Genomic DNA, 13,502 nt, shown 5'->3' with positions numbered 1-13,502 from the left:
TATCCTTTTCTCTGAGGTAACTCCTGTCCCCTTTTTCCACAGCCCCGTCAGTTCTTTTCTCCTAGCTGACCTTCTGAACCTTCTAGAAAAAGGAGAAATTTCTTCTTCAGCAGCAAAGCAGGTAAGTTCTTTTTTTATTTCACTGTACTTAGAGTCTGATGATGCTTATTCCATCTGCATTCATTGTGTACCAATGCTTTAAATTATCCTTCATCAACATCCTGAACAAATTTTGCATCTACACCGTTTCTGTATAATGGGTGAAAATGCCTCGTGTAGTAAAATCGTACCGTTACCTTTGCATGTTTAGTGTTACGAGGGGGCACAAACCAAACAGTAGCTTTAAGCTACGGCCAATTAGGTCTACTCTGCTTTAGAACAAACCAGACACTAGATCTCAGTGTGGTACCTTGAGTGAGATCTGAGGAAAGGTTGGTGGGAACTAATCAATAGCTTGTAGTTAGGCTGAGCATATCAGCTAGCATATACAAAGGGGAGCTAGAGCCTATGTTCTCAAGTATTGGCATATGGAAAAGGATATCAGTCACCTGATTGTAGACACAAAAAGATGTCTGGTGCGTTCTGTGAGTCAAACACGGAGACACCTGACCTTTCTTTTATCCTGGCTTCTTTGAGCAAGTGCTATCATGAGTCTCCTAAGCAAGAACTGTCTGTAAAGCCAGTTATCCCTTTATCATTGTGCTTAGGATGGTCTGAAAAACCAGCACTTTGCACATTCATCTCTAAAGTTATGAACTGTTTACGATGGTACCGTAACTCTGGTGCATAGATAGGCAAAATCTGGACTTCTTCTGTGATAGGGAATAACTGCCATTCACCTCTATTTCTCTGTGTGGGATTCACTGTCCTTTCAGGTGAGTTATTGTGCTCTACATTTAAGTACATCATTTACCCATTTTTTCCTCGTGTGGCTGTCAGCAAAAATGTTAAAGAAGATACTTAATTTGCCTTGCCTGCTTTCAAGTTTTTATGTCTCTAAAATATACAGGGCATGTTTCTGCCTTTCTTGCAGTTTTGGGGTTGGTTAGTTTGGGTTTTTTCTTTTTTGAGTTTTTGTTTTGTTTTGTTTTTTGGTTTTTTGGAGGTGCTAGTGGATTTTGATGGTGTTGGCCTTGTAGTTGGCCTGCTCCTTGGAATAGCCAGCTGCTTTTCATAGGCACCATAAATACAGATTGAAGTGCATGACTTCAGGCATGTGCATCTGGAAGTTTTGGATTGGAAAAGTAAAAGCTTCTAGAGGGACATAAAATATTAACAGGGAAATACATGGATTCAGAGCAGTTGTGTGCCTGCAGGGCAGTAGGACGCCTATGAGTTTGGGGTCTGCATCTGAAAAAGAAGCTCAGAACTCAGTCCTTAAGTTTGTTTCTTTCTGGAGGTACAGAGACTACTAATGCTCCTCCACTGGAGTCTTTTCCTTGTGATAACTCTGTATGCCAGCACTTCTGACAGGTTATGAAACGTGAAGAATTTCAGAGATGCCTTTCTTGTTTAATTACAAACTCCTTGTAACATGCATGTTGTCCTCTGCGTTCTGAAATTGGACACAGAGAAATAACAGTACTATTAGCCATCACTGAGTGATGCTGTCAAACTGCAGGAACCTTGCCACATTTAGAGAAGTATTTTGGTTGCCTGGATGTCAGAAGAATAACAAATGTTTATAACAATTCTCAGCAGCAGGCCGAGATGCTGGATGGCCTGAGGGCAGAAGGGGCTATATATATGCGACGGCAGATGAAGTGCAGCACTTGGAGTGGAGGAGAACGAATTGCAGTGGTAGAGACAGACCCATCTAGAAGTGCTTAGCAGGGTTGATGGGGTGAGCACGCAGACATGCGTACACATACGTGCTCGCAGCAGGAAGCTGTTAGAAGTTTTAATTTGTTATGAGGATTGTGTTCGGTCTCTGCTGTATAAGGCATTAAAACACAGATAAAAGCTGCGAGTGCTGATTATAGACACAGAACATTGTATGGTAGGATGCATATGCCAAGGAAAGGGCACAGTGTGCTTACATAATTACCACTTGGGTAATTACGGAGCTCACGCCCAACTTGCCATCAAATATAGCATCCTACCCCAGAGGCCTCCAAAGCTGTTTCACGCTGGCGTGCCCGTACGAAGGGGAGCAGCCTCCAGCTCTGCTGGTATGCAGAGCTGTGCAGTGAGCATGTCCTACACTGGGGAGGCCTGCACGGGCACACCCTATGAATGTTAACAGTGGAGTGCAATCCACTATGCTGAAACCAGTGTGATGGGAGTATGGCCAGGGTGCGGCCGCACTCCTCACCGGTAGGGCTGGCAATGTGCATGCCTGTGGCAGAAGGGACCTGCTTTTCAGCGAGGCAATTGTGGGAACAAATGTGGTTCTTGAGCCAGGAAAGCAGAACCTGACTTGAGCTTCTGAGAGCCGTGCTGAACCATCTCTGTGGAAACACCCCACTGTCTGTTCATCAGGCATGTGTAGCAGGGTGTGGGGGAAGAGCAGACCCCTTATCTTGTTTGCTTGTGCAGTTGCATAGGTCGCCAATACGAAAATAACTTGAGCAGACCCGCTTGGCACCCCTACCTCAAAGTAGGTAGCAGGGAAATGAGTATGGTACACAAACCTAAGCAGAAGCATCTGCTTTGACAATTACGGTTGTACCATCTGGAGCGGTGAGTCCAGCCTGCCCCTCACTTTTGTCGGAGGCTGAGGGACAACTGTCAGACATCAAGGCTTTCCGTCAGAGCAGAGGAGAGCTGCCCACAGGACAGGCTCAGATGGTGCTGCCTGCTGCTTCCCTCCTTCTCTGGCAGCACATCACTGTGGGCAGGCTTTCCAGTTGGAGCCGTTCTCAGGCAGAGCGGTCAGCTGGCATGATCGCCAGCTGCAAAATGTTTGATATGATGCCCGTGGCAGCCAGACGTGCAAGTCCTGATTAATTCATCTTGACCAGTGGTTTGCTGCTATGCCTGTTAGGTGGGGAGAGCAGAACATCATTAAAATCTAATCACGCTCAGCCAAGAGTCAATAGTAGAAACTACTGAGATTTCAGTGATGGAAATGAGGCCTGAGATTCTCATTTTGGCTCTGGAGACTTCATAATTTGATCCCACTGTTCTGGCGCAGACAGTTTGTGTAAATGAGCTGAAATCATTTTTTAAACTGCTTTCTTTAAATTTCTACTCCTTGCCAAGTAGCGAAACACATTTTTTAAAGTGCCTTTTTGACAGGACTTGGCCACATCTCTTTCTGCTTTCCTACGTACCTGTAAACAAGCAGGGGCCTTGATAATGGCACTGCCCTGGGAGCTGTGAGGATACGCTCGTTACCAAATTGAAAAGTACACATGATGCAGATGTCACAGGGAAAATCTGCTGCCTTGAAGGTTTCTAGTGGGCAGGCTTTTTCTCAGTGCCAGGAGATGTTTGGCACAGGAGTAGCAGGAAATCAGAGATGGATCTCCAAATGTCAGCTGTCCTGCAGCCTGATGTAAGAGTTGCTGCTGGGTAACTCCACCATGGTTGGCTGCTCAGATTTTGTTTGTTGCAAATTTTCCCCTCTTGCAGCCCACGATGTCTCGCTTGCATGCATACCAGTCCTAAAAAATCACATCTGCCTTTTTCCAGGACACCGATATGGCCTCTTCATTGCCAAGCCTCTGATTCGTGCAGTGCTTCAGACTCTCCAGGGTGTTCTGCTGTGGGCTGTGCTGTGCTGTGAGGCCAGAGCTCCCTTTGAAGAGAGATGTGCCATCCCAGTGCCTCAGGAGGCCTCGGGGACTGAAAGCTTTCTGCCAGGTCCTTGGGGAAGGAGGAGCAGCTGGGGCTGCCTGTGGAATGAGGCACGGAGTGCAGCAAAAAGATAATGCAAAGAGCTGCAGGCAGGCTGAGTCCCCACTGGATGCGTTTGCTCCTGAGGGTGTTTCAGGTAGCACGGGGATGATGATCTTTAAGTACAGTACTGGAAGAAAAATCTTGTAGAGGACATCGTATATGGCATTGATTTTTGTAGATATAAGCAGCTTAAAGCTTTGCTTATGGTGGATATAACTCTGCTTATCAGTAATTTCATATTTTGATCTATGCTTAACCCTCTTACAAGATGCAGTCTGTATATCATTACCCTCTCTCAGGGTCTCAGCTCTGTGATAAGGTCCCATCAAAAGCTTTGGGGTGCAGCTGCCACACAAATACCTGCTTGCAGGAATTGTGTCACTGCTTGGTTCTTATGTACCTGTTATGGCTGCAGAATTGTTTAAACGAGGATCTTCCTTACCACAGAATATTCCTAAGATAAAGAATATTGTTGGCATACTTAAAGCACCATCCCACATGCGCCGTTTTCCTTAAGTTGTCTCATGGCTTTGCTAATTAATTAACATGTAGTTTGAGAGCCCCTTCTTGATTCCCCTTCCCAGCCTCTTCTCCATCCTGCATTGAGTATTTAATGCAGAAATGGTGACAGGACCCTATTTCCACACTGGTACACAGCAGTGGCCCAAACATACAATTATATCTTCAGTGCAGAATGAAGTGTAAGTAGCTGTTTTAATAACAGTTTTCTTCCTCTCCTCCCACAGCTCTGAAATAAGAGCAAAGGAAATAAGAGCAAAAGAAAATGACTGCCCAAGGAAATTGTTTTTTATAAATGTTCTCTCAAGTTTATTCCAGGGCAACAGCCCTGATACAGCATAGGAACGCTCACTGACATGAACAAGTAATTAATCCTGAGGCTCAGGGTCACCCAGCATTCCTTCTTCTGGGAGGTGATGCACAGGTAGGCCTGGAGCTGTGGCAGATACACTGCTTGGCACTATTTTTCTTCAGCTTTGTCATATGTATCCTCATTCCAGTTTGCTGATGAGGGACTGGTAATGAGATGAGTTTTCTGGGATGGGACTTGGTACTGCAGTCAACTACCAGTCAGTTCCTGGGTGGAGACAGCACTCATGGAAGTGTATTCTCTTACTGCTCTCAGGCAGTTCTTGTGCATAATGTGAGATGAGCACTGTTACTCTTGCTGCTGTTGCTAAAATCTGACTTCTTAGATCTGCAGCTAAATAACATCAATGTGTAAAGGTACTGATCTTTGCTACTCATTGTGGTTTTCAGGTTTTTGAGGAATTGTGGAAGGGAGAAGGGAAGACTCCTCTTGAAATCATTAAAGAAAAGCAGCTCGAACTGATACAGGATCAGGAAGAGCTTGAACAGATCTGCCAGGCGGTGATTGATGAACGAGAAAAGGAGGTGAATATGGCGGTGCTGGGAAGGAAGCTTGCGCACGCGGTACTCACTGGCACTAAAAGGGGGGGGGGTTAAATGGCCTTTTTTTTTTCCTCTTTTAATTGCTCTTTGAGCTCTGAAGCCTGTTCAGGGCATTAAAGCTGATGCGTACCTATCATCAGGTCTTTTCTTCTCCTTTCTTATTTTATTAAGCGTCTTCTTGGAAGTTGAAGCTTATACAAAATGATTTGCAGAAGAAATTAACAGTCTGGCTCAGGTACTAAGTAATTCTAAGTGGTGATAAAAATGTAATACAAGTAAGCAAAGCTGTAGGGCTCTTTCTTCACCTGTGCAGTGTACAGCCCTTAACCTGACCTGGTCACCTAACTCTCGTTTTTATGCCATCTCTTGCAATATTAGTGCACCACTGCTATGTTGTTCTGAAGATTGAGGCTGTCCGCCAGCAAGGCCTTTAATAGTAATGGAGTCAGAGACTTATTTGAGAGGTGGCAAGGCCAAAATTCTACTCATCTCTTTATTCTGTTCCCCTCCTCCTTTACTGCCACAGCCAAGTTTTGCTCTTGGATTTCCTGCTTTCCTGCCTGGCCATGTCTGCGGGGTGAGGGGAGCAGGACCCACGTGGCAGCGGCCCCGGGGGCTTTGGGACTGCGACTGCACCCCTCTGCTCTGCCGAGCTGCTTCTGCCGATGTAAGAATGGGGCTTTGGCTCTCCCCCATCCACTCAGAAGGATACAGCAGCCTGCATGGCTCATCCATCTAACAAGCTCTGAGCCAGGAAAAAGGGAAAACGCTTGTTGAGCTTGAAGGGGAGGAGTTGGAAGAAATCCTGACAGAGTCTGACATCTGTTTTGTATAAAAAAAATCAGAATGAAAACAAGCGCTTGTATGTTCCCCGGAGTGAAAATGTAAAAGCAGAAGTGAATAGCTTACTTCCAGTACAAGCATTGTCTAGATCCATTTGCCATGTGGAAAAAAACACTGACATCTTTTGAGAACAATACCACCCACCCCAGTTCTCATTGGGGGACGCTAACAGCTCTGCAAGGGTTTTTGATAAAGCAGATGAGCTTGCAGTAGGTGGCTGTGACCTCCATCAGACTGACTCATTTGCAGAGCCTGATAAAAGTGCATCTGTATTTTCAGACGGGTATGGAAGCACAAGCATAGATATAGAAAGAACATCAGAACTGATTGGGAAGTGCAGAAGCTGAAGGTCTGTAACTGCGCTCCCATTTCGATAATAACGCCTCTCCTAAGAACCTAATTCCTCTCTGCTTTTCACTGTTTTAGTCGAGCCAAACGCAGTGCAGTGGCCTCGCTTTCCTCTTTTTTCCAAGTGATCTTTCACTAAGGCAAAAGCTGCCTGGAAGGGCTGTAATTCACTGCTTCAAATCACTGTGAGAACTCGCATTACAAAACAGAGTTACCCAAGTACTTGCCAGGAAAAAAATGGCCTTTCTTTCTTAAAAATGAATGTAGTTTCAAACCACCATTGAGCAGTTAATGAAGATGCAGTATCTCGTCTGTACCGTGCCCTGCCCCATGGACGGCATCTCTGTCACATAAGGAGTAACAAGTCCTTTCCATATTGTGACTTTACGGAGATTTTAGACTGCCAATAATTCAGATACTCTAACGAGCAGCAGTATTTGCATTTGTGCTTGGAACTGTCACAGTTGGTGGTTCATATGTTAGTAATCCTTCCCTTAGTATCTGTAAATATGACATCCTGTCTAATTGAAGCTATCATGTTTTGCCCGGTAATTCTGACAATGCTGAGAATGCATTCCCTGCTGCACAAGCTGCATGAGGACCTTGCGTTTCAGCAGCAATGTCTCCTCTAGAAATGCCTGAGATTGGATTTTTCAAGGCATTTTTCCCCAGTTTCTTTACTTTGTAGGATATTTTGTAGGTAATTGTGCATCTAACAGTAGCTCTCTGATTGGAGGCCATAGTTCTGATCAGTGATTAACTGCTTCGTTGCAAAGGATCCTTTGCTTAAAGGAAATAATGTCTCTTATTAACAACTCACTCTGCTCTTGAAGGACTTCACAAATGTCTTCAAATTAATTGTGATTCAGTTGAAATAATTTATTAAAGCTGAACAGTATACAGAGGAAAAAGCTCCTATTAGCAAAAGAAAGTCCACCTTGTTTTTCTGCTGTATCCCAGGAAGTCACTGTCTGAGATGCAGACCCTGTTCAAATCTATGAGTCTTCACTGACTTTTTCAATACAAACTCATCTCGATTAGCTGTAAGGCCTGCTGCTGTAGTGTCTTGCTGCTGTCGAGCAGGAGCTTATTGCAAAGCTGAAGGAAGCTTTCATAACAACACCTTAGCCCCAAAATACAGCATTCAACTGCAGTGGCCTTAAAGGACAGTCACATTCGTATGTTGGCCATGAATGATAGAGAACATTTGTTTTCCTGTAACAGCAGTGTCTATCTGTTCTTTTTAAAGGTTATGGCGATAAAAGAAGGAAATGCAAAAGTTATCAATAAGTTAATTGGACTGGTTCGGAGGGCTACACGAGGCCGAGCCAACCCTCTTCTGGTGAAGCAAATATTAGAGAAGAAGCTGTCCAAGTAGCCACAAGAGAAAACGGCCCAGCTGTCTACAGAAGACGTGCTTCGTTCTGTCTGTTTTGCTGCTAATGAACTTTGGTGCCTCCTCATCTGTCAGGATTGCTTTTCCCAGATTGGTTACGCTTCAAAGAGCATCGTGTTCTTGCCTTTCCCAGCTGCATCAGCCAAAGGCGGATGAGCAAAGGACCACCTCAACAGAAGCTGGCAGTCATTTACATCTCCTTCACTGTGCTGCAGCTTTCAGAAGTCTCATTCCTGTACAGTCATGGGGAACAAGTTCCCAGGAAAATCTGTGAGTACGCAGAGCTAAGTTGCATCGGTTAGTTTTGTAATAAAGCAAGCGTGAATTCTGCTCCTAGAGCTTCCTCTGTCAGAGTGGAAATTCACAGATCTTAAATGCAGCAATCCAGTGGTACATACTAACAACTCATTGTAAATTAGAGTGAGTACACTTGCAGCTAAGATCAAAACACCTAGCAGTAATTGAGAATGACCACGTGTACCTTCATGCCTAGCAGAAGGGAGAAAAAAAACGCTAGTCCTCATTCTTCATGTCTCAGGTAGGGGAAAGGACAGAGGCAGTGGCTCTAAGTGCCACCAGTAGACATGAAGTAGCTACATCTCAGAATTCGTGTCAGATTCTTTGCCTTCTCTTTGTATGTGTCCAAACATCTGCTTTGGCTACTCAGCACTGTTTCAGTCTTGAACTATTAATTAACTTCAGTTTACCTGAGCCTAGGGCTTTTGGCTGTCACTTGGCACTGTATCCACTCAGTGGAAGTAATTCAGATAGCTTACTGAGAATTGAGTGGGATTCAGCCTGGATCCAGAGTCTGCTCCGCTTGTTCATGTTTTACGCTGTGTTCTGGTTTGGGTTGTTTATTTGTTAGTTTTTAGGATAACTCACTTTTCAGCCCAGAGCTTTAAGTGCTCTCTGAAATCAAAGCTCCCAGAGTTAAGTTCCCAGTCCCACCTCACCGCTATGTTTAAATCCTTCAGTTGATGAAGCCACTAACAGGGGGCCCAACTGGAGGCATCCATTCAAATTTACATCTAGTAGTGAAAGAAATCCCATTTACCAGCAGGAGTTTCTTAAATCCCTTCTGCAGGCTGCTAAATGGTATGTTGTAAAGGCCATATTTATCTCAGGCCTCGGTGTTGCTTCTTCAGAATGGCTCTAGAGGATGTGCCTGCCAGGCACATGCTGCCGAAGGACTGCAGCAGGTAGAGAACTGGGATTTTTGTCATCTGCAAAACTGACATTTGCAGCACTAGTTCAAGCTAGGTTAATGGCAGTTAATTCTTACAAGTGCTAACATGTGTCTCAAGGAGGATATTTCTGTACAAACTAGCTTACAGTTCAACCTGGATCTCTGAAGTACAAGACAGGTGAAAACGTGCTTTTCAAATACGTGTAATGGATAAATGTATATCCATAACACAATGAAAATAACTATCCAGTTAAAAGTTACACGGCTGTCAAAAAGAAGTAACGTGGTCGCAGTTAGAACTCCTGACCCTTACGGTGGCACAACGCCAGGGTTTTCTCATAGCCCGACGTGCACACAAAGGCTTTTACTGTCAGTTTTCATAGGTAGAGCAAAAAGTACCATTTTCTCTTCGCCAGTGGTGTGAGCTTTCAGTCAATAGAAGGTTGACTGTATAGTCAATAGACTACGCAGCAAACTTTAAATTTTAGAACTGCAATTCTGTTCAACTGCTGCCACAGCGGGAAGAAAACAGAAGGCACAAGGGTTTCTGCATGAAATCTCAAATCCTAATTTAGAGGTACTCCTGGGTTTAGAAAAACACAGTTGTTTCCAGAAGGTGGTTCCTCCAAGGTTAATGCTTTCTGTTGCACAGCTTGATGCTGCTGTGCCAAGCTTCTCTTCTAGAATAGTGGCTGCCTCTTCAAAAATAAATACATAGATAAAGGAAAATCACAACACGGTATTTGGAACAGTAGTAAGTGAGCTGTCTGAAAGATAGGAAGGATCTTCACTACCATTGCATGCTTCCTATAAGTAAATGTCTTTCTTCAAAGGCTACTCCTTCTTAGTCACTCCGTACCTAAACAAATGCACTTTGCTAATATAGTACCAAGTCTGCTAAAAATCATGAGCCAAGTTCTGTACAAGCACAGCACTGGATTTACTGAAACTCTCAATTTGTTTTCAAATGGATAAAATGTCAAATAAAGAGAGATGATTGTAATGTTCTTCTCCTCAACGGAAGGTAAAGATTAGCTGTAATAAATTCTGAACCACAGTTAGAACCAGTCACGTGCTGAACATTAAAGCAAGTCCTCTGCTAGTGCACTTTTCTTTCTGATATGCCAACAAGTGTTTGGAGTGGAAGGAGATCAAGACGATTAATCTTTTCAACGTTTATGGACATACTGACTATGGGGTTGGAAGTGGTTTTGGTGACAACAACAGAATGTAGAGATGAGAAAGGACAGTATGGCCGGCTTGCTTGGTTCTGACTCTCCCAGGGTCAACCCTGTTACACAATCCAATCGAGGCGTGAGGTCTCCCTGCTGGCCAAGGGCCTGGAATACCTCCCCAGATACCACAACCACAGTTCTGTCCTACGTGGAGCTAAAGGAAAATACTCAACAAACGCTCCACAGAGTGTGGTACAGAGCCTAACAGCTTTGGGTTAGCTTTGCATAGCAATAATCTGCAGAGCATCTTAGAAGACAGAAACAGCTTCTTCGAAATCCTTGGAAATAGGAAATATCTACTATCGAAAAGACAAACACAAAAAAAAAAACTCCCACGCCCAAAACCATAGGACAGGTGGGGCTAGTGAGATCAGATGGGGCCCCTGAGCATAAAGTGCTCAGTGTCAGAACATTCTGCTGACCCAGAGGCTGCTTTGGCGTGCCTGTATCAAGGCTAGGAACTTGAGAATTAAGATGGAGGCTTTGGCCCTAACTGAAAAGTCTTATTTAATTACAGCAGTTCTCCCCTAGCTTCAGAAAGGAGATGCCATCTGTGCAACAGCATCATCAGGCAGGGTGAATTAAGGACAGTTTCATGTGGATTTTCAGCAGTAGCCCTCCACGAACAGGGGGCCAAAGAAAGAGCGCACAAATTAATAGCTGACACCAGACACTGCCATGACAATCTCATCTCATCATTGATGAAAGTCCTCTGGGAGGTCACCCCTGAGGGAGAGAAATGATACTTGCTGTCCTGTACAGCTGAGGTATCCCATACTCAAGGTTGAAGAAGAGGATAAGAAAGTTGACAAAAATGATGCGGGCAATGCTGAAGTAGTGAAAAAAGAATTCCTAGCACTCAGCCTTGGCTGCAGAGTTTAATTTTAACAGCGTTAAAAATAGAAGCGTATGATAGGAACCTTAACTACAAATTTACAGCTCGAGTATTCACGCTGCAATTGTGCTGCAGCCCCTTTCCCCTCTTGCTTGGGGCATGGTTTCAGCATGCTGCAGTGTTCTCATTTCTGCTCTGAGCACACACACCCCTTATGAATTTCACCAGCACTGACCTCAGTGCAGCACCTTCTCAGTAGCTTATGACCTTGACAGGTAGAGTGGCTTTTTTATTTTTTTTCTTAAACAAGTTTGTTTTCCATCCACTCTCTCAAGCTGCTCAAGGGAGAAGATGGAGCCACGGGCCAGGCTTTTCTGCCCTTGCTTCCTGCATCTTCCTTGCACCGCTGTTTACAAATACTCCACAGTTGATGGTGCTCTGCTTCACCTAATGGCCATATAAAGCCAACCCGCAGCAGACAGGAGGTCAAGATTGATCCTTCCAAGCATGCAGAAGCTTACCTGCTTTGGGCTGATTGTTCAATGACGTCTCCCCCTGCCCTGCAAGAAGCTGCACACTTTCACATAATACAGATACAGAGAAATCTATTACTAAGCAGTGGGAGGAAGACAAAGCAAGTCCAAACCCAGAACTTGTCATGGCCTGTGATTTGCTGCGTCCTCTTCTGCAATGTCAGATTTAAACTCCATCCGGCAGTGCCTCTGGGCTGAGCATGACCAGTAATCAGGGATCGCTGTGGCAAGAACAGAAAACCACCAGGAATACTCCCTCTTTTCTGGCTGTGCCCCAGCACACAGCCTCTGTCAGGCCCTGTAGCCTAGGTTTTAACGGCAACAAAGCAAACCTTCAGAGGGAGCAGGAGTGCTCGGCTGCTGCCGTGAGACAACATCAACTGTGCTAAGAGAAGATCAGAAATCTCTCAGTGTTTCAGGGCTTTAAGCCTGACAGTGGTCAGAGCTGCACTAGGACACTGAGCAGCAGCGAGGCAGATGTGAGTCCTGGGCTCAGATGCGGCCACAAATACAGGCACCCTGAGCCCTCTCTCTCTGTGGAGTGTGGGCAGGCGTTCTGCCTGAGCGACGGCCAAGCTGCTGCTGCAGCGCTGAGCTGTGCTGTGCTGTCCTGGATTTAACTTATTATTTTTCTGGTCTAAATCCAAGCTATTTTTAAAGGAGACCGCAGTGAAGTACAGCTGCTGTGGGACTGGCTTCATCAGAAAGGGAGTTTGCAGGTATTTAGCCCACAGTACATAATTGTATGCAGGCACCCTGCTGACAACGCCGGAGAAAGTTACTTGGTTGAGAAATGCAGCCTTTGCACAAAAGTTCCATCAGGGCTTCTAGCCCAGAGCCTTCAGTCTTAATTTAATCCAGCTGCCACACAAAGCCATTATAATCAATGAACAAAGTAAGATTTGCACAGTCAGCAACAACCACCACTTTAAGTACTACGCGTTTAAGAATACAAGTAATGCCCTTATTCATAAATAAGAGGCTTCCAGCTGGGCATGTAACAAACGAAGCACACTGACACAGGGCCACAACATGTTCAGCAGAGCCGAGGCCCCCAAAATATTAAGCACATTTGCTCAGAGCTGGGCTGTCATGGACCACAAAGTTGCAAAACAATGCTGCATTCTGCGTCTGCCTTCGCTCTGACAGCCGGCACTGCTGTCCTATTATCCAGACACCTTCTTATGCAAATCTGACACTAACAGGGAGCAGTTTTTTCTGTCCTTCGCACAGTTCTGGTCCAGAGCACTACTGGACAGTTTTCACAGGAGACTGTCATACTCATTTTGTCACGTTCGCTCTGAGCCTCTCCTTTCTGGGCCCTGTTAATTCAGGGTACCACAAATGTCAATTTTCACTGTGATTCACTGAGATGCATGTGCCCCCTGCTAATCTGTAGTGTTTTGCCCTCCGTTTTCTCATTGGTGTAAGCAGACTGAGGGTCAGGAACCCTTTGTTTCTGCTGATGGTGTTCAGAAGGTGCCCGGAAGAAGACGCTACAATTACAACAGTCAGCTCCGGACACAGCAACAGCATTACAGCGTGGGGTGGAAGGTACCGGAGTCAAAAGAGAAGGAAGAAAATCCCAGTATTCCACCCACAACTGCAGATGCAGTTTAAATGTTACAGACTTAATAGGAGCTGTCACAAAAACTGCAGGCATGACATAGCAATTTCAGTAAATACAGCACAGTAAATTGCTTATTAAATCAAGCCGCCCTCAAACCGGAGCTGTGGCTGCAAATTCAAATGATACAATGACATAATTTAACGGCACCAAATCACACAGCTCCCATCCTTTTCTTCCCAACCCAGAGATTTTAGAGCCTCTTAGAGGAGCTAAAAACCT

The 13,502-nt window shown here is 44.9% G+C and overlaps 1 protein-coding gene across 1 annotated transcript in view; it reads left to right on the top strand.

The window, feature by feature from the left end:
• The window catches only part of GATB (glutamyl-tRNA amidotransferase subunit B), a 39,012-nt gene extending 30,823 nt beyond the window's left edge, over window positions 1-8,189 (top strand). Inside the window, exons 11-13 of the mRNA XM_065736020.1 lie at window positions 43-121; window positions 5,122-5,256; window positions 7,715-8,189. Of these exons, the coding sequence (XP_065592092.1) occupies window positions 43-121; window positions 5,122-5,256; window positions 7,715-7,843 (343 nt within the window). The 3' untranslated portion in view covers window positions 7,844-8,189. The remainder of the gene's footprint in view (window positions 1-42; window positions 122-5,121; window positions 5,257-7,714) is intronic.
• Window positions 8,190-13,502: the final 5,313 nt, after the last annotated feature.

The sequence above is a fragment of the Cyrtonyx montezumae genome, unplaced genomic scaffold (assembly GCF_038088225.1).
Source record: "Cyrtonyx montezumae isolate F1298 unplaced genomic scaffold, pur_monq_1.0 scaffold_2, whole genome shotgun sequence".
NCBI classification, from domain to species: Eukaryota; Metazoa; Chordata; class Aves; order Galliformes; family Odontophoridae; genus Cyrtonyx; species Cyrtonyx montezumae.
The sequence above is the reverse complement of the archived record's forward strand: the minus strand, read 5'-3'. Positions and strand labels throughout refer to the sequence as shown.